The sequence below is a fragment of the Parasteatoda tepidariorum genome, chromosome 1 (genome assembly GCF_982258835.1).
Source record: "Parasteatoda tepidariorum strain Cologne lab strain chromosome 1, Ptep-v5.0, whole genome shotgun sequence".
NCBI classification, from domain to species: Eukaryota; Metazoa; Arthropoda; class Arachnida; order Araneae; family Theridiidae; genus Parasteatoda; species Parasteatoda tepidariorum.
Window position 1 is genome coordinate 74,226,691 of NC_141755.1, and position 26,625 is coordinate 74,253,315.

Here is a 26,625-nt window from a genome sequence, read left to right on the forward strand (position 1 = left end):
AAATTATTGATTTGTGGAGGAATCACATGCCCGGACAGACCAAGTGCCTAGGAGGCATTCCTTTGTTCTCCATAACTTTGAAAAATGACTAAACTGTATCTAAAATATATCAACATATTTCAAAATATTTATGAGTCAAAATATCTCTATTTATTATAAAAAACTGAGTATGTATGTTATACTTTGAAATAATTTTTCATTACTTTTGATACTATTTATGTTTCCATAATTATCTCCCTTATTAAATCTAAGAAAAAGTGGGAGAATTTTTTGCTAAAAGACTACATTCTAAGATATTTGTAGCATCGTACCAAACAATCCAATTCCAATTTGATGTCACCGATTTTCAGCGAGCTTACCATTTTCTTTTTTTTTTAACTTTCTTCTTCGGAATCTCAGAAACGCCTATAACCTGCTTGATGGCCCTTTTATCTTCCTTGTGTGCTGTGTGAATTTGTTGTGTTGAGCAGCAAGGCAGCTGAAACTATTGGCAATGAAGCTAAAAATAACTGATACAAGACTAAAAAATAATTTTCTTTGGTTGGCACGCCTGATCCGTGGGTAGAAAGAGGCACCCCCTACCTTAGGTCTAACGTTTATAAGCAAATAATTTGAATGGCGAATTAAGTTCAAATAATTTTTCCTTCCTTCTTACAATCTTTTTGACTTTGTGTCAAGAGTAAAATTTTCCAGATGCAATCAAGATTTAGTTTTTTTTCCTTTTTTAAAGTTTTTTTTTACTATATACCAAAAGCAATACTTGTTACGAAAATACCTCAAATTTTAATATTTATGTTATTTTAACTACTACTTAATATTTTATTTATGTCACAACATCATAATGAGATAATTGAATAGAATTTTCATTAATATAATTTACTATACATGATAGCATTTAAAATACTTTGGAAGTAATACAGTAGAGAACCATTTATCCGTTATCCAGATAACCGGGAAAAATTTTGCTCGATTTTCCTGCCATTTTAAACTAGAACGAAAAAAAGCGGAATTTGGACTCATCCTTGAAGTTGAGTAGAGAAAAATGTAAGGAAGGGGAAATTTTTTCCCCCGTTTACCCAGAGAAACGTCATTTCCTCTGTGACCTTGAAGGCAGGAATGTTTTATTTTTTCCTTTAGGCCGTCAATCAAACTCAAAGGTGTGGCATGCTGATTTTGTTTTCTGCTTGATTTACGAGGGGGGTGGGGAAAATGCATTGCATGCATATCAGTGAACAGAAAAAGAAAAGAGAAAAATATATTTATTTGACATCGACTAATAAAAATAAAATCTTTTTCTTTTGAAGTTCTCATTCTTTCTTCTCATTCTTTGGAAGTGCGGTATCAATTGTAAGTTTTTCTTGGTGTGGAATCACATCTGCAGTAATTAAAAATCTTGTTTTTATCAACAAAAAAAAAAAAAAATAATAAAAGGAGAATTGTTTATTAATTTAAACATAGGATTATTTTATGAAGCAGATTACAGTTTTGTTTTTCTGATTCCACTTTGATTTTTTTTCTTTTCGCGATAAATTTCGCACTCCATAAATTAATTCTTTTTATTCATAAATTTTATCATTAGGTTTTTTTTTTTTTTTTTTTTTTTTTTTAAATTCCGTTGATTTTGCCTTGTTCCGGGTTTTAATATTTATGCTAGTGCCTTTTTTAACTATCGTTTCGGTTCGATAATTTTCAAGAGTTTTTATTTAGATTAATAAGTTTTCATTTTATTTTATCGTTTCTCCCCGTATAATTAGGTATGAAATATATTGCGTTATTTAATCATTGGTTTTGTTTATATTATTTAATTTAGGAATTGTAATTATTTTTAAAAAATAAATATGAGAATTTTGTATTTTTTAAACTTGATTTTTTTGTCTAAACTTGAGAATTTTTTTATTCTTTTAAATGTTATATTTCTACCATTTTTTTTTCCTTTTAAAGTTAGGAGTACCTTTCTTTTTTCTCTTACTTTATGCATTACACTTTTTTCTTGTACTTCGGGTTCGATAAAACATCGATTGGCGACACTTTTTGGTCGATCCAGAAAACCGGGAAATTCAGATATCCGGGATAGCGATGGTCCCGAGCATCCCGGATAATTGGTTCTCTACTGTACAAATATTAAATTAGATAAGATTTAATTATTTTAAGAATTAAACTCACAATTAAAATACTAAATGCTTAAGAGAACAAACAAACAAAAAACGTATACAGTCGTTCAGTAAATTCACACCCTATCTTTAAATTATGTCTCAAATATTTTTTAATTTTTACGTAAGTTAAATTTTATAATCAACTAAATGATTACTTGTCAATTATTATGAGCACATAGTTAGCAAAATCTGTAATTGAAAAGGTTACTGCTGCAAAAACATACATTGCATCACAACATTGTATAAAATAGCAGCTATGAACCTTTTGCAAAATTTTGATGACAGATTGCTCTGACTTATGAAATTCATCATATCATTTCTCAGTATGCAAAAGGAATTAAAAAAGTATAATGCCATTGAAATAAATAAGCAAAAACAAGTTGTTAAAAAAAATTATTTTCCAACCAAATTCTTGCAACTAAAAGAAATTACTTTCGAACATAAGTTCTTTTATTTAGATAAAGGTGAAATAATATTGCAGAACAATCAAAGCACAGCAGGCGTATTAAAAGACAAATATCAGGCCACTGCAAAAGTTTGTGCAACCACATGAAATAAACCCTTTTTCCTCAAAATATATATTTATTACAAATGAGAATGTTTTGTTTGGCTTTAAACATTGAGTTAAGACAGTGGCCAACAGTACTTATCTAGATTCATTTGTTGGTCAGATATTTCTGTAATCTCACTCGGGCAGCACAACTACATTTTTTTTTATATGTGTAATTCAATTTAGTCACAAACTTTTGCAATTTACTGATATTAAGTAAAAATCAAATTAATTTTTGTCGATGTAAAATAGATGAACAGAAACCTTTCTGAAATGTGTAGCTGTTTGGACTTTCCTCACAGGCTGCATTAATGCGTCCCGTACAAGAACTGATATATCTGCACCGGAAAACCTTGAATTAAGAAAAAAAGCTTCAATATTGAATCAACAAAATATAATAGAGAAGCTAACACACAATGTTAAAAAAGATATTTTGCTTCAATTTTGAAAGCAAGGTATATATAATATGAGAACATTTAATTTTTTTGTATAAGCTTTGAAAAATTATAAATACCAAAATGTAACTAGTAAGGCAGAAGTTTGAATAGAATGTGACTTGTAAGAACAAATTTAATAATATATATATATATATAGCTTAAATTTTAATGACTGGTTACAGTAATCACATGTTTCATTCAAAAATATTATAAAAGAAAAAAGAAATACAATATAAAAAAACATTTTTTATTAAAAAATACAGATTTGAAAATCAATTTAATTTTTTTCTGTTACACTGAAGAATAAAAATATCACTTAAATAAAATTAGCAATCATTTTAATATACTTGACTAAAAATATATCAATAGTTGAAAGTTGAAGTTTTTAAAGTTACTATTTTTGAAATTCTAGGAGGCTCCACCATCAATTTATTTCACTTTTCATTTTTTTATCACATCAGCCCCCATAGTTGCTAATGATCAAGGGAGAAAATGGTTTATGTACATTTTTAACAAAAATTACTTGCTATTAATTATACAATTGTTATTTAATTATACAGTTTTAATGATTTCAGAAAATTAACATTTATTTAAAAAAAAAAGAAGAGAGAAACATGATTTGCACGTTTTGCATAGATTTTCAGCCACAGATTTGCCTGACTTGGATTTGCATATGGCAAAAATATAATATAACAAAGAAGTTTTTAGTAAATTTATTAATAACAATATACAATTAACTCAATGATTTTATATAGAATTTAATTACATTAGTTGGGTATCCATTGTTTTTTTTTTAATATTTTTATTTATTTTTTAATCAAATTTTGAGAGTTTGTCAATTTGCTTTTTGGATAAATAAACATTACTACACATTCTTTTAATTCTATTCATTTGATTAAATATGGTATTTAAATAGATGTTTTTAGAAACATTAGAATTCCAAGCAATTCGTTTATTTATATTAAAATTAAAAGAATTTCTTTTATTGTATAAATCAACAAAGCAGATATTTTCTTTCTTTTTTTTAAATACCCAAATTCAATAAATTAAAATTATTTTCTTGATTACGAAGTAAGATTATTTCTTTGGAGTAAATAGTATTTAATAAAATTGCATAATCTTGAAAATTAAAGATAATTAAATCATCAATAAATCTAAAAACAAATTTAGTATTAAGAGTACAATTTTTTTCATAATAGAGTAAAAATAAGTTAGCTAAGAGAGATAAAAAATTAGATCCTTGTGGTATTCCACTAATTTGAATAAAAATATCTTTTCCATTGTAAAAATAATTATTAAAGATACAAAAATTAATTAAAATTTTCTAGTAATCAAAATTGCAATTAATGATATTTTTAAAATCATAGTAATAACTCAAAAGAACACCGTTTAGTTTAGAAAGTGGAATGCTATTGAAAAGATCCAGGAAATCAAATGTGGCAATAGAATTAATTTTCTTTTGTTCAATAAATTCTAAAATCTGTTGATCATTAGCAATAATCCAAATTGTATTAATAATGTAATAATATTGTTACTATATTATGTAATTGATATTGTTACTAATTTTATTTAAGTAATTAGAGAAAATAGTGGCAGGTTTAACTAGGTAATTATTACAATTGTACTAATGCATTGATATATTTTGCTTTGGCTGCATTTATACAATATTAGAAAGCACTCCTTTTAGCGGATATAATCACGTGAGTTGATGAAGAGATATCTTTTCATTTTTTTTTGTTTTACGGTAATTTAATATATACATTTTTTAATTTTTAAAAATATTTTATTTTTATAATTTTTCTTCTCTTTTCATTAGTCTTTATTATTTGTCATGTTTTCTCTATATTTTTAACTTGATATATATATTTCTGCATATAAATAAAAATATGTATTAAAGTATTTTTCAATGACCTACCCTTCAGTTTCTTCGCCAAGAGTTTTAAAATCATTTTCATTCAATTCATTTGGTGTGTCACCAATATTTAATTTGAAGATTGCTGTTCTAGCCATTTTCTCAGGCAAAGGAATATATATTCTTTTCTCAAACCTAAATGTAAAAATAATTTTCTGTTAACAATGTAACCCATCATAGATAAGAAATTAAGAACTAAAAAGTTTAAATAAAGACAAGCAAGTTTAGAAACAGGTAATAAATTTTTTGGTGATAAAAGGAGAGACTAAATTAAAGTTCTACAATTTACAAATAATTATTTTTAAAACACATTAATTTTTAACACACACGCTTCCTACTTATGTGGAAAAATAATGTTCCCTATATGACTTTAGGTTTTCAAGCAACAAAATCCTGAACTAAATTTTGGTTATATAACAGTGGATCAAGATTTTTTAAAAAAATTTATGGTTTTAAACATTGAGATTTTGAAAGAAACAAAAGATTACCAAAAATAAATAAATAAATACAGTCGAACCTGTTTATCTCGAATCTCACGGGAAAGGCAAAAAAATCTTTGATAAAGAGGTTTTGAGCTATACAGGTAAAATTTAATTTAATCAAGAAATTCTATTAAAAGTGCTTTAATTATTTTTAGAAGAAAAATATAGGCATTTCTTCAAATTAATCATACGACATACATCTATTTAAATAAATTTTTTTTAAACATACAATTAACACTGAAAGTAATTTTTCAAAGATTTTTGACGTATAATTTTATTTGATTCGATTATTCTTGTAAAGGTTAGAAAGTGCACAAATTCCTCATAGCCAACATTTTCCTGGGATTCAAGAATAGTTTATTAGAATTCTACCACTTTTTCTACCTCTATTGTACTCACTTTTGGTTCATCAATATGATCTTCAGCTTCTTCCTCGTCATCTGATATTCCTTTGACAATATCTACAAATTCCGCATCTGTCAATGTTCCACATGTAGTCAGGCAGTTGTCCACTTGTAAAATTCTTCAAAATTAATGTCAACATTAAATTCAGATTTCTATTCGGGCAAATCTGGCACCGTATTTTCAGTGTCAACAGTTTCTTCTTCTTTAGTAATGCTTTTCAACCTCTTGTTCATCTATTCTTAAAACCAGTCAAATCTTCGCAGCTATTCTTAAAACCAGTTCTTCAAAACTATTTTGGATAGTTTTTAGAGACACATTTCTCCAGGCAAAACAGTAATTCTGATAGCATTTAACACATTTATTTTTGGAAGAACTTTTTTTCATCAATGGCATCTACAAGTTTGCGTATCAACTGTTTTCTATAGTTCACTTTAAAACTCTTAATTATCATTTGATCCATTGGTTGCAATTTTGAAGTGAAAATGAATTTCTATTCTTAGATTTCTTATCTATGTTAAAAAGCTAACCCCTGGTGGTCTGGTCACTATTCATTAACCCCTTACTTACCTGTCAGAATCATTGTATTCTTTTCATTTCTAGTTAAAGAAAGTGCAAGGATAGTGATTGAAATTCTAAGAAACACCCCCAACCAGTTCATCCCTACTTCCTGTGGGTTTACAAAATTCATCTCTGTTGCAAGTTCTACTGATAAAGAAAGTTTTGACATTTGTACTCTATTATTAGAAATTAGGGAAACAGAGGTTTTGAGAAGAGAAAAATTCGACATAAGCAAGGAAAATACATTGATTTTAGACAGTAAATGATAATTTTCGAGATATATAGGTTTTCAAGATAAAGAGGTTCGAGATAAACAGGTTCAACTGCATGTTGTAAAAATTCCATTGTTATGGGGAATATTTAAAAGAAATAAGTGTAATAGACGTCAAAATTAACTTGAATATGAATAGCTACACAGTGCTATCGCTAATTATGAATAGCTACACAGTGCTATTGTTAATTCTAAGAGTTTCATTGAGATTACTAAGAGTTGATGATTAAACCTAAGATTAATCATCAATTTCAAGCCAAAGTCTTTCAGATTTTCTCTTAAATTTAACTTTCTGTGAATACCCTCCGATTTTATGAGCCAAAATTTAATTCCCTGACAGTTCAACATTTCTTCTGTTCTCATTGACTTGAAAGAACTCTAGAAAACACTGTTTTATCCCATAAACAGTCATATTACCTCCTACGAATAGCAGCATCTAATACCCAAGGTATGTTTGTAGCTCCTAAAACAAGAATACCATCATTGTCAGATCCAACACCTAAACAGGAAAGAAGAATATTAATATTGAAATTTAAAAAAAAATCAATAACACAATGAGGCAAAGAAAATGAGGCAATTCACTAATTCTCAAAAAAGTGTTTTTCTGGTCCACACATGAAGTGTTCTGCATACAATAACACTTTAAGAGAATTTGACTTACTTCAGACGTCAACATACTAAATAGACCGGAGGTCATGTTTCAAAAAGTCTTGTTCTTTAATATTATATTCTAGCATAAATTTGGTTCTTGATTATAAAGGTCTATTTAGACAGATTATAAACTTTAAAAAATTTTGCCATATTACAACATTTCAGGAAAAAGAAAAAAGATTTTGAACTTTTAAAAACTAAAACAAGTTCATAATTCTAAACTTCAAGGACATTTAAAACTAGATTTAAAATGGGAAAAAATCTGATTTATTAAATATAGTAAACATTGGAATGCATGGATAGCATGATAATTTTAGCCATAATTATGCGATTAACAAAAAATGACAATTATGCGTTTTTATAATAATTCTTGGAATGAATAAAAAAGAGAAAAAAATAAGATATGAAATTTAGTAAAAGTTTTAAAAAGCCTGATATGAAATGAGACTAAAAGTTTAAATAAAATATTAAAAAACATATCAAGCTTAATAAAAAAAAAACAGAAGTTAAGCATCAAAACTAAACTAGAAATTTAAATTCTATACAAAAATTAAACTAGAAATTTAAACTTATGACATAGAAATCAGGAAAGTCATACAGATATAGACACATAAAAAAATTACCTTGCATCTGAACTAAAAATTCTGTTTTTATTCGTCTGGCTGATTCCGATTCATTATCAGATCGTGAACTACACAAAGAATCTATTTCATCTATGAATATAATACTAGGCTTTTGTTGTCGCCCCATTTCAAATAGATTTTTCACTAATCTATAAAAGTGATAAAATTGAAGTCATAATTAAAAATTATGTAGTTATTTATGACTTGAACTTAATAAATGCAAGCATTTTTCCTTCTCTTCCTTGAGTACATTTTTACCATGTTTTGACATGCAATCAATTTCTTAAAAGAGACAAATAAATACAAAAATTGACAAAAAATTGAAGCTTGTCAGTAAAAGAATTTAAAAATAACTTTTTCCATAGTTATAGTTGCTCATACCTTTTATTAAATTTGCAATAAATATATCTCAGTTAGAATTGTATAATATTTTACTAGACAGAGTTCTATAAGATTTTCTCTAAAATTTTCATGGAGTTGTTATAAAAATTTACCTTTACTTTTTATGAAAGGAATGATCCCATTTTACAAAAAATAAATATGAACACTTATACCACTCATTAACCCTTTTAAATTAGTAATAATTTTATAAGGATTGTTACATTTAAAACTTTTTTAAAATTTTTTTTATGAGTTTGTCTGTTTCCGTTCAATTCCATAAATTCATGTAGAAATGTCTTAGTTGAAAAAAACAACTTTATCTTTTTTTTCAATTACCTTCTACGTTTCACATAGCTTACTTTTATATTTTTATTAACATGTGGCGCAAAAAAAAGTTACAATTCTACTTTTTATTTCTTAAATAAAAATTTGATATATAGTTTCCTATACCAATAAATATTTGTTTAACATAAATGTTAAACTTCCTTTTAAGGAGAATCTGAATATTCAGATATTAGAAGAATCTTAGATATTATTCCATTATCTAGATCAGGGGTTTCCAACTTAAATCAGGCCGGGGGCCACAATTAAAAACACATATTAAATGGCGGGCCACAACTTTATCAAAATTATAGTAGTACTCTTATGTTTGAAGGAACATTAAATATTACTGTCAGATTTTTACCAATTTGTACAAAACAAAGGTATTGAATTACAAATTAAAATAAGAAGTAGATTTTTTAAAATATTTAATTGTTATTAATAATATTTTTATAAATCTTAAATAAATAATAAAAATTCTGGCTACAATAACTTTAATGTGCATCTATGTATTAAACCTTGGCCAAAGAATACCTGTTCTTTGCTCGCCAAGTATTAAACAATTAATGTGCAACAGATATCTAATTGTTAAGATATAAAACTTTAAAAAGGTTGGTATTAAAACTTACATAGTAGCATACAAAATATTCAATGAGAAACATGAGGTTTGTCTGCTGCAACCACCAGAGAATAGGTATTGACATTCCAAATTTAAAATTTACAAATGTGAGTGTAAATATTTTCGTCCAAAATGAGTGGTTTCAAGAAGTTAAATCGTAGAATTTCTTCGAGAAAATTTCTGATACGCACATGCAAAATTATATTCACAAAATACAAAAAAAAAAAAAAAAAAAAAAATGAAAAGAGCAACATATACGATTATTTTTGTATTTGAATAAATATTTTCTTAGATGCAAGAACTGAGAAATAAATTTTTTTGCACCGGTGGTATGTTAAATTCCACAGAAATGAAGAAATTATGTTTTTATTAACGAGAAAAGTATTTTAAGCCCATAAAGATTTTTTACGAAAATTGCCCGCAAAAAAATGACAACTAATATATTTTAGTTCACGAGCCACAAAAAAAGGCTTCGCAGGCTGGATACGGCCCCCGGACCGCCAGTTGGAAACCCCTGATCTAGATGGTTAAGACTATAAAAAGGTTCTATGTATTATTAAACAGATACATACAGTTGTATGCTCAAATTCAGAGAGAAAAAGTATGTTATTAACATGTGATTTCATCTACAGAAAAAAATGTTTTGGTATAGCTAAAAAAGCAAAATTTATAAATATATTCAAATCTCTGAGTAAATATTATTAAAATATACATAAACTTGACCGAATCTAATATTTTAAGAAAAATGATGTTCAATTTCTCACTTTGAAAGTTTTTAAATCTTATTCTAAGACTCTGTCATTAAATTAAAATAAGCATCTTAGCAAAAAATATAAAATTTTAATTGCTGTAATGAAATTGTAGGAGTTTTAGGGATCCCACTTAATTTCAGGAAAATTTCAATGTAAATCCAGACCATATTTCATCCATACCATGCAGTGTTTCATCAGAAAACTTTGATTTTTCATTTGTAATAATATTAGATTTTGTGAGCAAAAAAAGATATTGCATAAGGATGGAAACACGGAAAAGTTTTCCCTAAAATGTGGAATTTTTACACTAAATAATTGTTATATCGAATCTAACTAGCTCATTATTATTATAGAAAATTCTAAGACTAGTTATTTTCAAGGCATAATGTAGGAATTTTCCAAGTTTTTTTTTAAAAAAATGCAACTTTCCCTAACTATTTCCTGCTTTTTAAGAATCAAAATTAAATTTCCGAACAATTGCAGGTTTTCTCCGTTCTCTCTGAGTTATAAATGACTGTCAGGTTAAGTTTTGTCTATCTTTAGCAGAAGTCATCAATGCTAATTATGATAATAGCACAAAATGTCTGTATAAATAAAATTTACAGTTCTGTGAGAATGAAAAGCATGTGATTTTTTTAATATTTAAAAAGTTACTCCATAATCACATTGCCTAAACTTAAAAAAATGCAAAAATTGAAAATTTGTCAATTTTAACTTTTATGATTTAATTTTTAAAATTTGAAATCTTAATTAAAATCACACGCACCATAATATATAACAAAATATGGTTAAAACATATTTTTAAGATACAACAACTTTAGTTTTACCAGTTACAGTTGTCAGAGATACATTTTTATAAAAATTAGAATATGGGGAATAATTTTAAATAAATTATCATAAAAATAATTACTTTTCACTTTCCCCCAGCCATTTGGAAACTAAACTTGATGATGAGACAGAAAAAAAGGTGGAATTATTTGCTTCAGTGGCAACTGCTTTTGCCAGAAAAGATTTTCCTGTTCCAGGAGGCTAAAAGAGAGATATTGAATAGTGTAAAACAATATTTAAGTTTACTAGAGGATACAGAATCTTTCAAATATCTATTTAATACAACTTACACCAAACAATAAAATTCCTTTCCAAGGTTTCCTTTTACCGGTAAAAAGATGGGGAAATTTAATAGGTAAAATAACAGCTTCTTTTAATGCTTCTTTTGCACCTTCTAGGCCAGCAACATCAGACCATTTTATATTTGGTTTCTCAACAACAATGGCTCCTAAGAGTTTAAAAGCATTTTCATAAAAATACAGAATAAATAGAAGATAACGTTTTTTAAAAATAATGTATAAATATAAATTCGTTAGAAAAACCATACATTTAACAATAAAAGAAGATAAAAGTTCAAAAACATTCTATAACTTCAACGTTAGTAGATCAACTTTTGTTTCAAACCATAAGCTTGAATAAATTCAAAATATCATCGACAATATATGATAACACTTTGTCTACTTTATTTATTTTCAAATGGGTTCTTGATATAGTGTGCAATGAATCATTAACTAAGTACATGTAAGCTGTGTGTTATCCTTGCTTCTGCATTCCATTCAATAAACATAACAGCTGTTTCAGAGATTAGAATATTTTCAACTTCTCTTATTACATAAAATTATACGTGTTCTATGTTACACTTTTGCAGGGATACCAGGGGGGAGATCACTACATTTTCACTACAGAGCTATTTTGTTCGAGATGCACCAAATTAAGACAATTGTCTAATTTGCCAAACGTGTTGAAAAGGGAGCTAAATATCCTTTGTGATTTCAATATCATAAAAAGCAAAAGCTTAAAACATAAGTTTCGAAAAAGTTAAGTTTGTCTAATAACAAGTAGCCCCATAACAAAAACTGTTTCATTCCATTGGTAAATTTATTTCAGCAAATTTAAGGTTGTAAAAAATTTTATTAATTCAATCGTGGGATGGGAAAAAGTTAAAAATTTTCAATGCAATTTCATACCAAAGTGATTATGACTCGATAAAAATGGATTTGGTGATAGAATTGCAATTGGAAAAATAACAAATAAGCTCTTTCCAAAAATATAAGTACATAGAGCATCATTGCATTTGATTGTTAACAAAAACTTTCATTTTAATATTGCTTTTTAGTTTTCTATTGTGCAATAAACATACTACTTAAGGTTTTGACAAATGGTTTCTTACTTAAGCTCAAAATGTTGTAGCCAACTTTATGAAGAAAATAATATTTGAGGAAAACTTATTTTCTTAACACTTATTTTCAAACAACGTCCTACTCAAAATTAAATAAGGAAAAATGAATTTTTTATTTACTCATTTATTTATTTTATAAACACTCACAATATTTTAGTATTCTAAATGGTTAACAGATACAGAGGTGGCTAAAAATGAAAGAGATTCAAAACGAAAATTATTTTTGAAAAATTTCGATTCCTTCAAGCTTTTAATATAATTTTTTACTTAGTTCCTTAATTTTTAATCAAAGTTTCTTCTAACGAAACCCATGCAAAAGAACACTATTCATACAATCATTAATCAACTTCTCAATAACTCGGTAATTTTGTTCTCAGGGGAAAAAAGAAAAGAAAAAAAACTTAATTTCTAAAGAGAGGAAGGAATTGGTAAAAATGGAAAATTTAAAACTAAATTTTTTAACTGCTAATATTTAAAACAGCTTCTTTGAACAACTTCGTGACCGATTTAGTAACTCATTTAAAAGTAAATAGATAATAGATAAAAATAAATAGAAAATCTATGTATTACTATATCAATAGTACACAAAATTATCACATAAAAATTTTCTCTATTTTTATGTGTATTCGTTAACTAGAATAAAAACAAATTAAGGCATAATTCATACATAACATTTCAATACAATATTTATCATATGTCATTGCTTTTGTCTCCCATATGACAGAGAGACCAAACCTTATTGAGGAAATATTTTAAGAAAAGTGTTAAATTCAGCAGTTTTTTTTTAAAATTTAATTTTGTATTAGAGATAATAAGATTGGGAAAAAAATGCAAAATATTTTATAAGTATTTTGAAGTTGATGAAATGCAATTTTTAAAAGGAAAAAAAGAGATTACATTAAAGTGACTTTGAACAGTTTTAAAAAGGATACTACATATTGTATTTAGAAGAACATAATAGAGAATTATGAAAAATACATTGCTTATAGACATTTTGAACGTAAAATATAATTTAAACACAACTCTTTACAATATTTAGAGATTTTAAGCAATTAAAAAAATGGAAGTAGTTAACGGAATTTGATATATAACTAAAAGTAAACTGTAATAATGTAAGTTCATTATTACGAAAATAATTTAAGATTTTTCAGGTTGATATGCAGGTAAAGTGAATTAAAAATTTTAACAAATAACATACCACGTGAATTTTACAGAGAAAATCTTTTAAAAAACAAATGCACACAATTAAGCTAATACATTTATAAATACAATATATGTTTTTACTTAAATAATACAAAGGCAAATCAATATACCTTCCAATTGGTGGGTAAGTTTCTTTTTTTCAGGGTCATCATCACTATCACTACTGTTGCCACTATTTTTTCTAAAAAAATATTATTAAATTAAATTATTATACTTGAAATATGATTGAGTTAACTATTTCAACAAAACAGTTTAACTACAATGCAACTGATGAAGCATATTTTTGAAATTTGTTAACTATTAGTATCACAGAAAATTGTATTTGTATGCATAGAAAAAAATTACCACTATTTTTGCAATGTAGCCCTTTCTGTTCAAAAACTACTGAAAGAATTATTAATTAAATAAAATAAATATATAATACATAGAAAATATAATGAATAAAGCAAAACTATTATATTGCTGTTTTATTTTTATTCCATACAAATATAGCAGATAAAATCAAAATTCATCTGAATCATAAAGATACATCCTTATCATGTCTCAGTCCTGATGGTAACTGAGTTGCATATTAAATAAAAAATCCATTTGATTTATGCAATCGTAATTATTGCAATGTAGAAATAAACATAGTTTTTCAAATACAACTAGTGTTATAGTTTGAGCATAACAATGTTTTTTGAACAAGTCAAGTTTTCAGTTTAGGAAAAAGTTTATTGTTTAGTAACATAACAGCCAAGAAAGATAAAAAAAAAAAAAAAAAAAAAAAGTGAATTTTTGCAAACATTTTCACAATATATTTTTAATATTTCCTTCATTAGGAGATTTTTAAGAAAGAGAATAGTAATCAAATAATCGTGAATAGAAGTTAGAGATTACTAATTTTTTATGAAATTTTTCAAAACACATAAATAAATAATTTTAAATTAAAAATTCGATATTTTTCTTCGTTTTTAAAACTTAATACCATAAATGAAAATTTCTTTATTTATAATTATTACTTACGTAAAATTTTAAACAATGATTTGAGTAAAAAATATTTTTTCTTTTAGAGAATTTACTAAAATATACTAAAAAAACAGCAGCATTTTTAATTAGACCAGAGAAATGAAAAAAATTAAGTAGAGTTGGCAGGTATGTAATGTATTAAAACCTATGTTTAAGTTCCATTTCATGTAGTGGAGTAACAATAGCCCTTCTTGCAACAGAGAAAATTTTCATCTCAACTGTTTAACTAATTCTTTTTGTGAAATATTTTTTTCTTGTGGATAAAAACTAATAACATATTTATTAAATGATATCCAGTCTAGTGCAATACCTTTTAATATTAAGTAATATTTTAATTTATTGTACAATCTCAATTAACCATCTAATTTGATGACCCAAAAAACCCAGATAACTGAATACAGAAAATATTCTACATGATAACAGAATACAGTTACATGTGCAATTTTTCTTTACTAAAGTTTAACAGATTTTTGTAGAAAATATAAGTTATTTTTTTAAATCAAATTAAAACACTCTTTTCTTACTTGTATTGGGTCATAAAAACTAATACATGAACAAGTATTAAACTTGTCTACAGTAAGAGTATTCTGATAAATCACTTGCTGTCACTCAAGAGTTAATTGAACTATAACTACCATTAAAAAATTCAACAATCGCTCTTTGCAAGATTGTAAGTGCAAATTGACTATTAAATTATGATTAGCATAAACATGGGAGGATAGATTAATTAAATTAAGATATAAAAGTTAAAAAGAAGCTTGCACTAGCACCTTGAAAAAATAAATAAGATATATAGGAGAGAAAATATATAGGCTTACGATGTAGGACCATCCTCTGTGTCTTTAATAGGCTTCTTTTGCTTGTCCTTCAAATATTTCTTTAACTTTTCTGCTCTTTCTAAGTACTGGACACACTTTGCTCGTATGCTCTCTTTAGCTTTATCACTCTGAGCTTCATCTGGAAAAAAACATTTCATATTATTTTTTTAAACATGATAAATAAATATGCAAATAATGATGCAATTTTAACCTAAGTTACAAATTTCAGATATTATTTTGGAACAGGCTTAGTGTGCTTTTCTAGTATAAAAAGTGGTATTTTGGAACAGGCTTAGTATAAAAAGTGATTGTTTAGGAAGATATTAAGAAAATGTTTAATTTGGTGTTAAGATAAATTTAAAAAAATTAAAGCATAATTGAAATAGAATTGAAGTACTTTTGAACAAACGTGTCTGTTTTAGAGAAGAGTGAACAAAATTGAATGGCTAAGAGAAGTATGCTAAACTGGTATACTAAATAAGGGTTTTAAAAAAAAGGTATTTATTCAAAACAATTAAAAAATAAAATCAGTGTTTTCCCTAAGTGTTTTAAGAAGGGTGGCCCACCCAGCCAGCCCTTTTACAAAAACAGGTCTTGTCCCTCCCACTTTTTCTATTAGAAAAAAAAAAATGCTCTTTTTCCAGTAGCAGATTTATTGCAAAGATTGCAGCAGTAGAAATGAGGAACTTCTGATAACCTTAACTGCAAATTATTTTTAGGCTAAGTCAATATGTATAAAATATTTCCTATATTTATTTGTATTCTGTTTCAAAGCTATTAATGAAGCTATTGCTCTTCAAAAGGAGTGCAAAATTAGTGCCCTTAAAAATTGAAAATGCCCTTGTTTTTTAAAAAGCACCTTGCCCTTCTTTTATTTTTAGGGAGATCTTTGTAAAATCAAATGATATCTGCAATAAGTATAAAAGTAAAAAGGGTTGGAAAACAATAATAATAAAAACAAGGGTTCTAGAGCTACAAGCAGATTTAGATAAAATGAAAAACTTTCTGTGAACACAAAATCTCAAATAAAAAACTTCCTGCAAGCAACTATAATTACTCTTAAATAAAACAACACTCTTGAAACTAGTTCTAATCTTTAGGCAGCCTCCTATTTTGGCGAAGTTCATTTGAAAATCATCATTATTTTCAAAAATGCTTTAATTTATAAAAATTTTATATTGATTATTAAAAATAGCAGTATACCTGAACAAATGCAATGACGTGCTGCTTTGCGAAGTACAGAGTCGAAATTCGTATATTTATATCTGCAAGATTGATCCATGAGTTAAGATTGGGCAATTTTGATTGTCTTCAGTAACGCTAAAAGATTTTCTGTGATGTATAAAAATATTAACTGCAGGGTAAAATTGGAAATTTTGTTTATAAAGGGCAATCATAAATTTTTTTTCTGCAATGTTGAAAAATATTGACTACAGTTTGAAATAGGAGAATTTAGACTATTTTTTGTTCATAATAAGGTACGCTAAAAAATGTTCGTGCCAGGGTTGGCAAGTTTCTGCCACATGACGGTTTTTATCGTCATGTCAAAAACCCATAGTTTTGGTAAAACTGTATTTTTATTTGAGTTCAACTGCTTGTAATTTAAAATTAATTCATTTTAGGCAATAAAATTAGAAAAAAAGTTGTTAGAAGATATTTAAGAACAGATTCTTGCATGTTCCCAACATGATTATATCAAAACATATTATTTGAAGTAAAATATTAGGATACTAAACAAATTTTTCAACATTTCCAAGCATCATTTTGTTTGGCATATTACATTACTGAAGAATGTCAAGTCATTCTTGACTTAAGAGTTTGTTAGTAGCTACAAGTTTTGTTTAGCTTATTTCTAATGTTTAAAAAATGCCAAATTTTAAATTCTTCTTTTTAGTTCTTGAATTTATTAATAGTTCCAAGCTTTTTTGTTTGTTTGTTTATTTCTAACAATTAAGAAGAGCAAAATTTTGAATCCTTTGCAAATCAAGCTATAATGATAAAAATAAGTATCACTATTTTCAATAAGTATATTACAATATTTCTATATGAATGTATATTCTTCTATAAGATTACATGTATATAGTTGCAAAATCAATAGCAATCATTTACAACATTCATTTATTCAATCATTTACAAAGGCAATTATGTGAAAATAATATATTGTCTGCCATATGCCATAAATTAAAGAAAACAGTAGGTTTTTGACGGTTTTTACCACTGTCATGTCGAAAACCAGTTTTTGACGGCAAAAACCCAACCCTGGTTCGTGCATATAACATATCTGACTATAAGATCCCCTAAGAAAGGTAAATTGTCCTCAAAGGACCTATTTTGCAGCAGACAGAGTGAGTGAACCACTGTAATTCACAAAGAGGATATATAATTACATTTAATGGCATGTAAAAAATATTCAACTCCATGTTCATATAATCTGCATGCTTCATCATAGTTTTTCTTTTTGTCTTCTTCAGTAGCTTTAGTAACCATATCAATTCCTTTCTGAAACATAAATTAAACTTATTGAGAAACAATTACAATGAGTGTATATAAAATGCATTCAGAGAGACACACATTCATGCAAATTTTTTCTAGCTTTATACTAAAATGTTTTCAGCAAATGCAACAGATTCAAGTTAAACTAATTTATTTCTTAACTTCTCAAAATAGAACAAAATAGTCATTCATTGCAGCATTTAAAAGACATGTACAGTAAATTCCTATACTTTTAATATAGCTAATTCCGTGATAATAAAGTATGCAAAACAAAAATGAAAGTGCCCTTCACTGGCAAGACCTATTGCCAATAAATCCAATGCAGTCTGAACTTAAGGATAAAAGATGACAATAAAAGTGAGGCTTGTACAGCGTGTGTTGCCTCTAGTATGGTGTATGATCACCCCTGACAGACAGACAGCATGCACAACGAGTATGCATGCTATTAATAAGGGAGTTAAGGAGCACTCACGGAAGACCCTCCCCTTTTTCCACCAGAGCAATTTTTAACAACAGAATGGTTCTGGGGGGAGGTTCACGCATTGCAATAGTTCTCCCAAGAGCATCCCAAACATGTTCAATAGGATTCAGGTTAGGGGATTTGGCTGGCCAATCCATTTGTTGAATATCCTCTGTTTCTAGATACTCATCAACCATGAGAGCCCTATGTGGTTGCGCAATTGTCGACCATAAAAATGAACTCAGGGCCAACAACAGCGCCCCTGAAAAGACGCACATAGGGCTCTAGGACCTCCTGTCTGTACCTCTGGGCATTCACGGAGCCATTGTCCAACACATGGAGCGGTGTGCAGGCATCTTGCATGATCCCTGCCCAAACCATGAGCTCTCCACCAGCATAATGGACCCTATCTATACTGTTGCTGGGCTGGTATCGAGTTTCAGGTTCCCTCTATATCAATAACCGTCCAGAAATAGTGTCATAGAAATGTGAAAAAATACTTTCCATCTCTCAATTTCGTCCACCAGTGTACTTGGCAATGTTAGGACATATTACTGATAAAATTAGCATATTTGAACACAACAATGCCATCATTTTCTTGTAGTTAAAAGCTGTTTCATAAAATTTGAAACTGCTTCTTAACTATAATGTTTCATACAAAACTTAACAATGTAATATTAAGAAAAGGAAAAAAACTATGACAAAAGAAGTATAATTTTCCGTTTTATCATATGAGCTTTAATTTATTAAAATAAAAATTATAATTTTTATCTATATTTTCTTACATTGTAGTAGCTGGTATTTGAAAATATTAACATTATAATAATGGCATTTGGTTATCGGCACACTTTTGCCTTTAAGACATAATATTTTACAGTTCGAGCAATGTTGAAATGCTCAACATTTTTGATGTACATATGATCGTGTTGTTGCAACAAGATTACTAGGCAAAGGGAGGATATGTAATTAAATGATCAAAAAGAACAGAGAAAGTTGCACCAGGGGTTGGTGATTAATAGTATTTAGGGGAAGATTTCTTCATAGAAATAAAAATAAAAAGAGGGAGAAAATTTTTGGAGTATAAAATTTAGCTGTAAGATGAGGAATTTTTATCGGAATAATTAGTACTTAAATACTAGCAACAAATAAAAACAAGCAATGACAAAAAGTATTTGATCATATCAAGACTGCAACAATGAAACTTAAAACTAGTTTTTATCAATATTTAAAAAATGTATATTACAATCAAGATATTTAACATGTTAAAACTTGCACCAAAAATTTTGGTAGATTTTGCATGCATTCAATCTTTTATTCTATCAATTAATCGCAAAACACTGCTTTTAAATCCATGTTATCAATTTCACAGGACGAAAAGAAAGTTCCCAAACGCATAAAAAAAAAAAAAAAGAAAGAAGATACAACAGAAAATATGAAATGAGACCTCAGACAAGGTCTATGTCATCTGCCTACACTTGATATAACATATATAGAATTAATAAAAATCATTAACTGAATCAAACAATATTAAGTAAAACACCAGCAACTATCTTTCCATATCTCATATAAATATATTCTAATGCCAATGTTTAACAAATAAAGATATACTGCACAAAGAAAATGTTATTTTCATTTGATTGTTGACGAAGTAAGATTTTTCTTTATAGAAAAAATAGCTCTATGCTTTTCCCATGATTTAGATTTGAATATATGGCATAGAGTAAAGCCAATGCTTAAATGCCATACTTAGTAGTGAACATACAAGCAAGCATATGTATCAGTAACAACTCAATAACAAAGCAATGCCAACTACATCACATCCTGGGTAGTCATATTTATGTAATTCTAATGTGAGGTTGTGATTCCAAAAGCTTGAAATATACAGAATAGGAAAATATGAATATCGTTTTCTTAACAATTCCTTAATCGTTTCCTTAAATTACATTCCTTTCATAATTTGTACTCTAAATATAACAGGGAATGTTACCAAGTATTTATGAACATTATATGTTTTTTCCCTTTAACAGATAAAAAAATATAAAAAAGTATGCTAGTATCAAATGAGATCTTTGATTACCGAATAAGTTAAAAAACATATATATATAGAAGAAAGGTGTTTTATTATAGAATAAAGAAAGGTAAGCTACTTTATTTAGTAAGATTTTGATACTGTCATATAGAATCGTACAATTCTGATTTACAGTCACTCAAAAGGCAATCTCATTCATGTCAGAAAAAGCGACCACTGAAAGATTTATCAAAAGCATATCTAATAGTAAGTTGGGTCAATTTTGTAATGAATGAATGGGATTTAATTGAACGTTTACATGTCAAATAAAACAAAACAATCGGTTCACAAATTTGATTAACAGCACAGGGGGCAATATTATTCAAAATTTACAAACACATACCTGCAAAGTAGTCATTTTTGAAGTTGTGGATATTACTTTTTAACCATTACACACTGGAAAGAAATATTTTATTTTAGTTTTATTACGAATTCTTATCTAACATTAAAATATTGACATCTCGATGTACAATTTCCAAATAAACCATTACAGAGCATAATAAGCAAAAGCGCTGATTCGTTAAGGGAAAGATATCACGTGAGTTATTCCATGTATTTTGGCTTTTTATCGCTTTTTTGGCATACTTTACATGTGATTTTTCGTCTTTTAAATAGCCAAGTAATTTTTTTCGTGACGTAATCAAAGTAAGCAACATTTAATAAAAAGAGGTAGGAGTAGAGCCTTTAACTTTTTCTTTCATATAAAAAAAAAAAAAATCTAGTTTCGTATTTGTCATTTCCCGCGTGTTTTATTGTGATGAGATGAGAGTTGCCGGTGAATTTATTTATACATTTTTGTTTACATTTTGAAATATGTAATATCTGACAAAATATTGCAATCCGCTCTTTTAACTCGTTGGCAAGTTTACTTTATCTGTTTCTGTTTATGCATCTATTTGGAATTGTAACAAATGCATTTAAAGGTAATCATTTAAGGATGTATGTTTTCTGCAAGTAATCATTAAATAAATTATCATCATTAAGTAAGCATTAAATCATTGACACCTTGCAAGGTGTCAATGATTTAATGCTACTAATTATTTGAAATTTAATAATTAATAAAATTATAGCTTCCCTATTTTTGTTCTTAATTTTTAAATAAATTCTGTAAAGCCAGAACTAATTTTGTAGCCTAAAAATTTTGTATTGGGGTTTAGTGATCCTTCACTATATCTTATGCACATTTTAGTTTTATGTGTTGGTAATTTTGCTTCAAAACATTGTTATCAATAAATATCAATGAGGGTTTTTTTTTTTTTAAAAAAAATTCTGAAATTGTTACTTACAACTTTTTAAGATGCTTTGAAATTAAGATACAAAGTTTCCTTTGATTTACTGAAAGCACCCCAAAACATTATACAGTGTAACGTGCCATATCCGGACGTCCCTTTTCCGAAAAGATCGATTTCCCTGACACTTTTTAACAATTAAAATAAACAAACATCTCTTCATCTTCTAATGTTTATTTTTTGCTTCTTAAATTCAGATCGTTTATTAGACCGTTTTAAGCTTTGTTTACCTTGAGGGTCGATTATACGGAAAAATCTAATATACGCGACTTTTCACTGAACATAAAATTTGTGTTTGAAATGCATTGCGACTCCAGTTTTAATTTAAGCTATGAAGGGTCGAAAGTGCCGAGATCCCTTTTTGTTTCTCGTAATAGTAAAAATGCACTTAGATTAAAAAAAGCGATTACATAAATCTAAATTGCAAAATTTCCATTTTGTTCAACTTTTCTTTTTATTCTATAGCTGGATAGCATTCTTTTGCATATTCAATTCATTTTAGTATCTCAGATAATATCTGGTAGAAAATGCATTATCTATCTCAATATAGTTTCACTAGAACTCTAGTTTTAGAACTCATTGAAATTTGGTATATATTTATGACTTTTTGTTGAAAATTGATGATTTTAAGAGAAATTTTGTTAATGATTGTCTACTTGACAATTTTTTTCATTTAATTAACAATAATATGACTATTAAATGTGTTAAATCTGTTTGAATGACTTTCAGAGTGATAATGCTAAATAAACAGTTATGCCATTTTGTCCTATAATAAGATTGTTAATTTCCCTCTAAAAACTCCCCCCCCTCCAAAGGCTCTAATTTTACATTCAATTATAGTCTAGAATAGAATTTTCTGAATGAAAATTTTAATCAATTGCAATGCTTCATTGATTAAGAACATCACATGAACTAGAGCCATTGTGGCTCAGAGGATAGAGCATTTGCCTCCCAACGAGATGACCCATGTTCGCTTTCCAGCGATGACTGGTTTATACAAATTCTACTACCAGCTTGCACCAACTGCAGTGCTGATATAGTATATAATCAGTAGCAGACATGTCACAAATTAGAATCCCCTTGTCGTCAAGCTTAACATGGGAGGCTAACCATTTTTTACATTGGGGATTTAGAATTATCTTCATTTTCTCTTGTGATAACCATGCAGAATGCTGCTAGATGGCAGAGTGGTCGGCTGCTACATCAGAGCCTTCTAAGCTTTTCCATAATGTATTAAGTTCATTGTATACAGTTTATTTTAATGTAATATTTGGTGACAGCAGCTTTATATATACAGGGTGTTCCAAAATTCTCTTTACAACCTCAAAAATTCATAACTTCGAAAATAAACAAGATATTTATATTCTGTCCTTTGCATGTATTACTGCAACTAATAAAGTTTTGTTTAGTACACTTCAACATGCGCACCATTGGTGGCCCTACGCACTTCCAGTCTGTAATGAATTTCAAGCCAGTAGTTGTAAAGATAATTTTGGAACACCCTGTATATAGTTTTGATATATGTTGCAAAATTTTCGAAGAAAAAAAATTATAATCTTTTATTTTTTATTTCTATGGAATTTTTTTTTTAAAGCGTTTCTTTAAATTTTAAAACATATTAAGTTTTGTCATTCCTCCATCTCACAATTTTGGAGAAAGCGGTGTCTATAATACAAAAAACAAACAAATAAATAAATAAAATTCGGCGTAATAGAATAAATTCTTATTTTTGTCCTGTTTTTTTTTTTTTTTTTAAACCTTTTCTCGACAGGAAGATTAACTTTTCCGACCAGAGCAGAGGTAACAATTCTAATTTGTATGTCCATTTTGTCAATCCTAATTTATTTATTATATTAAAAAAAAAAAAAAAATTATTGCGTCTTTTCGTGATTAGAAAAACTATTTCTGATGGAATAGCACGTGCATTTTAACTACAGAATGATTCAGGTCTTTTTATTGTAGTTCGCAAGACAACTGTAGTCTATTTTAATATTTTCACTCATACATATATGAGCAATTATAATCGAGTTTATTAGCATATACTATAAATATTTACACTATTTAAGAGAAAATTAAAAAAAATTAAATAGATTGACAGAACAAACTTAGTTTTTCACTACTTTCAAATAATTTAAAAATCGAATTCTTTACATTAAACGGCATGATAAGTGTAATTAGCCTATATTAGTCCCTGGGCATGACATTTAACAAAATAATTTTCTTTATTGAATGCTGAGAATGTGTACATGCATTAATCAGTCTCAAAAAGTGTGGTAACGTGAGTATAATGGGGTTGGAGATAGGGCAGTCATCTTCTCTTCCCTTATCTCTCAGGGGTGTTAAAAAACTTTCCATATGGGCGCAAACAAAAGACTCGTCCCTCAGAGTTTTCCGAGGAAAGGGAACAGGAAGTTGGTAGTAAAGTGCAAGTAAAAAGAACACATTTTCGTCTTTAAGTTTTTAATTTATTCTCATTAACAAAAAAGAAAAAAAAATAATAAAAAGCTTGACTTTTTTAAGAATGTAATTATATTTCTTTTCAAGACGGTAGTGTTTTCTCGACGACATTTAAGTTCGTCCCGATAGGGGGGCAGACGATGCCCGACAGGGGGGCAATAGCCCTTCCTGACCCCCTACTGGTGCTGCCCTTGCAACGAGTCCCGAAGGGAAACTCCCGAATTTATAATTAACTCTTGACTTTATACCATAGAACAATCTAATTCTTAATTCTTATTCACATGCATTTGGTCGATACTGCGCGAAGGCAGCTCTCGCCAGACATGTCAACGTTAACTGTTATATCCTTCGATCCTTTCCTTTGTATTAAGTGATAAGTTTGATTGTTAAATCGTCGTTATTTCATCTAATGCTGCACTAACACACACACACACACGCACGCACGCACACACACACACACCAGCGTGAGAATGCAATGCGTTTGGGATAATCGTCTGCGCACAATGCCTGTACTTTTTGGAAGTGGTAAGGGTGTTGCATGTCATCGTGCAGTATGCGCATTATGGTGGAACGAGCTACACCCAAGACACGTTCGCCATCTCGGAGACTTCTTTGCGGGTTGATGGCATACTCCTGTAGCACGGTTTCCTCTACGACAGGTGTGCGTATAGCACGTTCTCGACTGATGTGGCTGCGTGCTACGAAAGCACCTGATTTACATGATCTGCGGTGCAATCGTCCAAACGAAACATGACTTGACTGACGTCTGTTTGGGAAGTGCTCAAGGTTCGTCCGTGCAGCGGCTCGTCCATTTCCATCAGCGGCGCCGTATACGTAATGCATGTCGGCCATTTCTGTGTTACTAAACTCATTCATTCTTCTCCTTCAACGTCCACGCCTGAAATGATTGTTTTTCCCACTCTCCCGTTTTCGTGCAATTATCGCCCTCTAGCGGTCGCAGTTTTAATTTTCGGACACAAGTTCCTATGTAAATCTTGTTCATCATGATATGACAGACCAGCATGTTAAGTTTGTAAACGACCTTTTGGGACACCCTGTATATATATATATATATTGTAACTGTTAAATAAAAAATTATTTTGGTGCCGTATAAAGTAAAGTTTCGTTCTTTATTGTTATTAAAATTGATAGATTGAAATATTTGGTAAAAGTACTTATAATTGGGTTTGTATTTGGATATAGTCATGACTAAAAAAGGGTAATTAAATTAAATTAAGGGGAATGTGATCGTTAATGAAAGTGGTTGTACAACGCAATTGTGGGATAACAAAAACCCAATGGGTTCAAAGGGTCACAAAGTGTGAGGTTTGAACAAACTGGATGAAATTGGTATCACCAAATTTGGAAAAGGGGCGAAACTAAAATAAAATTAAGACGATAAAACGATAAAGTCATGCTATATCCAAACAATATATATATTCTTAATACAGTAAGCTGATGTTTTCAATGAGAAAATAGCAAATTCACATTTATGCATGCCCCATAACAATATTTGAAAGGTACTCACCCTGTACACACAGGACATTATAAAAGACAACCATCAAAAGAAACACACATTTTTAACTTGCGTTTAAGATTTATTTAAGGAAAATATCCAACAACATAACTAGTGGAAAGACGTCTTTAAAACAATTTTTAACATTAGGAACACCTTTAATAGAAATGGGTGACGAAAGAAATTAAAACACAGAAGGCGTCATAGATAAAAGTAAATTATAAAAGAACGAGTAATTTAAAGGTTAAAATAAATATGGAAAGAAAGATTAAATTCGAGAAGGTTTTTTGTTTAATGTTAAAGAAAATTAAAGGTATAAAATGTTGATTTTAAATTTACAGAAATTGATTGCAGCTATGGATTTAATTTAAAATAAAGGTTAAGAAAAAAAATGTAAAAATAAATCCCTCGATACGGACCGAAGTCCGCATCGCGGAGAATTTAAAAAAGGGTAACCTGCCCGAAGGCTCGAGAAAAAGAGAATGTATTAAAAAAAGACTTAAAAATTCCTTAACTGGTATAGGACCAGAAAAATTACAGCCAATTAAATTTAAAGAGGCGGAGAGTTTGAAATTTAAAGGAAAGAGATTGGTTAGTTAGCACCCCTAAAATTAAAGGAAGAAAAAGAAAGGCGTGAATAGAGGGGTTGGTTGACTTTCCCCACAGGAAGTGCGATGACCGCATTGACCATGAGAAAGGTCACCCAGAAAGTTAAAATTGCTAAATTGAAAAAAGGAATAACGTTTAAAGAAAAATTAAAGGCTTAGGTAAAATTAGAAATTAAATTGTCACATTACATTAAGTGTAAATGTGACACACACAAACACACACACACACGCACGCACGCACGCACACGCACACACACACAGGTACGCAAGAGCCTGCAACCGGGGACGTGTGTGCCGGTACCCGCGACCGAGGACCTCCGTTAATAATGGGTGTATTTTGATAAAATTTGGGTATATATATTC

General features: G+C 28.5%; 1 protein-coding gene and 1 long non-coding RNA gene across 3 annotated transcripts in view; one reads left to right on the forward strand and one right to left on the reverse strand.

Moving 5' to 3' along the window:
• Positions 1–26,625, reverse strand: part of LOC122270320 (vacuolar protein sorting-associated protein 4) — a 123,845-nt gene that overhangs the window by 9,435 nt on the left and 87,785 nt on the right. The window contains exons 1-10 of one of the 2 annotated variants that reach the window (XM_087166895.1): positions 20,736–21,106; positions 17,759–17,870; positions 15,372–15,510; positions 13,656–13,726; positions 11,234–11,391; positions 11,026–11,144; positions 8,043–8,191; positions 7,186–7,267; positions 5,056–5,187; positions 2,968–3,055 (exon numbers count right to left, since the gene is read on the reverse strand). In XM_087166895.1, the coding sequence (XP_087023021.1) occupies positions 2,968–3,055; positions 5,056–5,187; positions 7,186–7,267; positions 8,043–8,191; positions 11,026–11,144; positions 11,234–11,391; positions 13,656–13,726; positions 15,372–15,510; positions 17,759–17,870; positions 20,736–20,750 (1,065 nt within the window). In that variant the 5' untranslated portion in view covers positions 20,751–21,106. Of the gene's footprint in view, positions 1–2,967; positions 3,056–5,055; positions 5,188–7,185; positions 7,268–8,042; positions 8,192–11,025; positions 11,145–11,233; positions 11,392–13,655; positions 13,727–15,371; positions 15,511–17,758; positions 17,871–20,735; positions 21,107–26,625 lie in introns of those variants that run through there. The other variant, XM_087166897.1, reaches the window with a different exon arrangement.
• The window catches only part of LOC147816523 (uncharacterized), a 127,233-nt gene continuing 121,754 nt past the window's right edge, over positions 21,147–26,625 (forward strand). The window contains exon 1 of the long non-coding RNA XR_015434960.1: positions 21,147–21,315. This is a non-coding gene — a long non-coding RNA (uncharacterized LOC147816523). The remainder of the gene's footprint in view (positions 21,316–26,625) is intronic.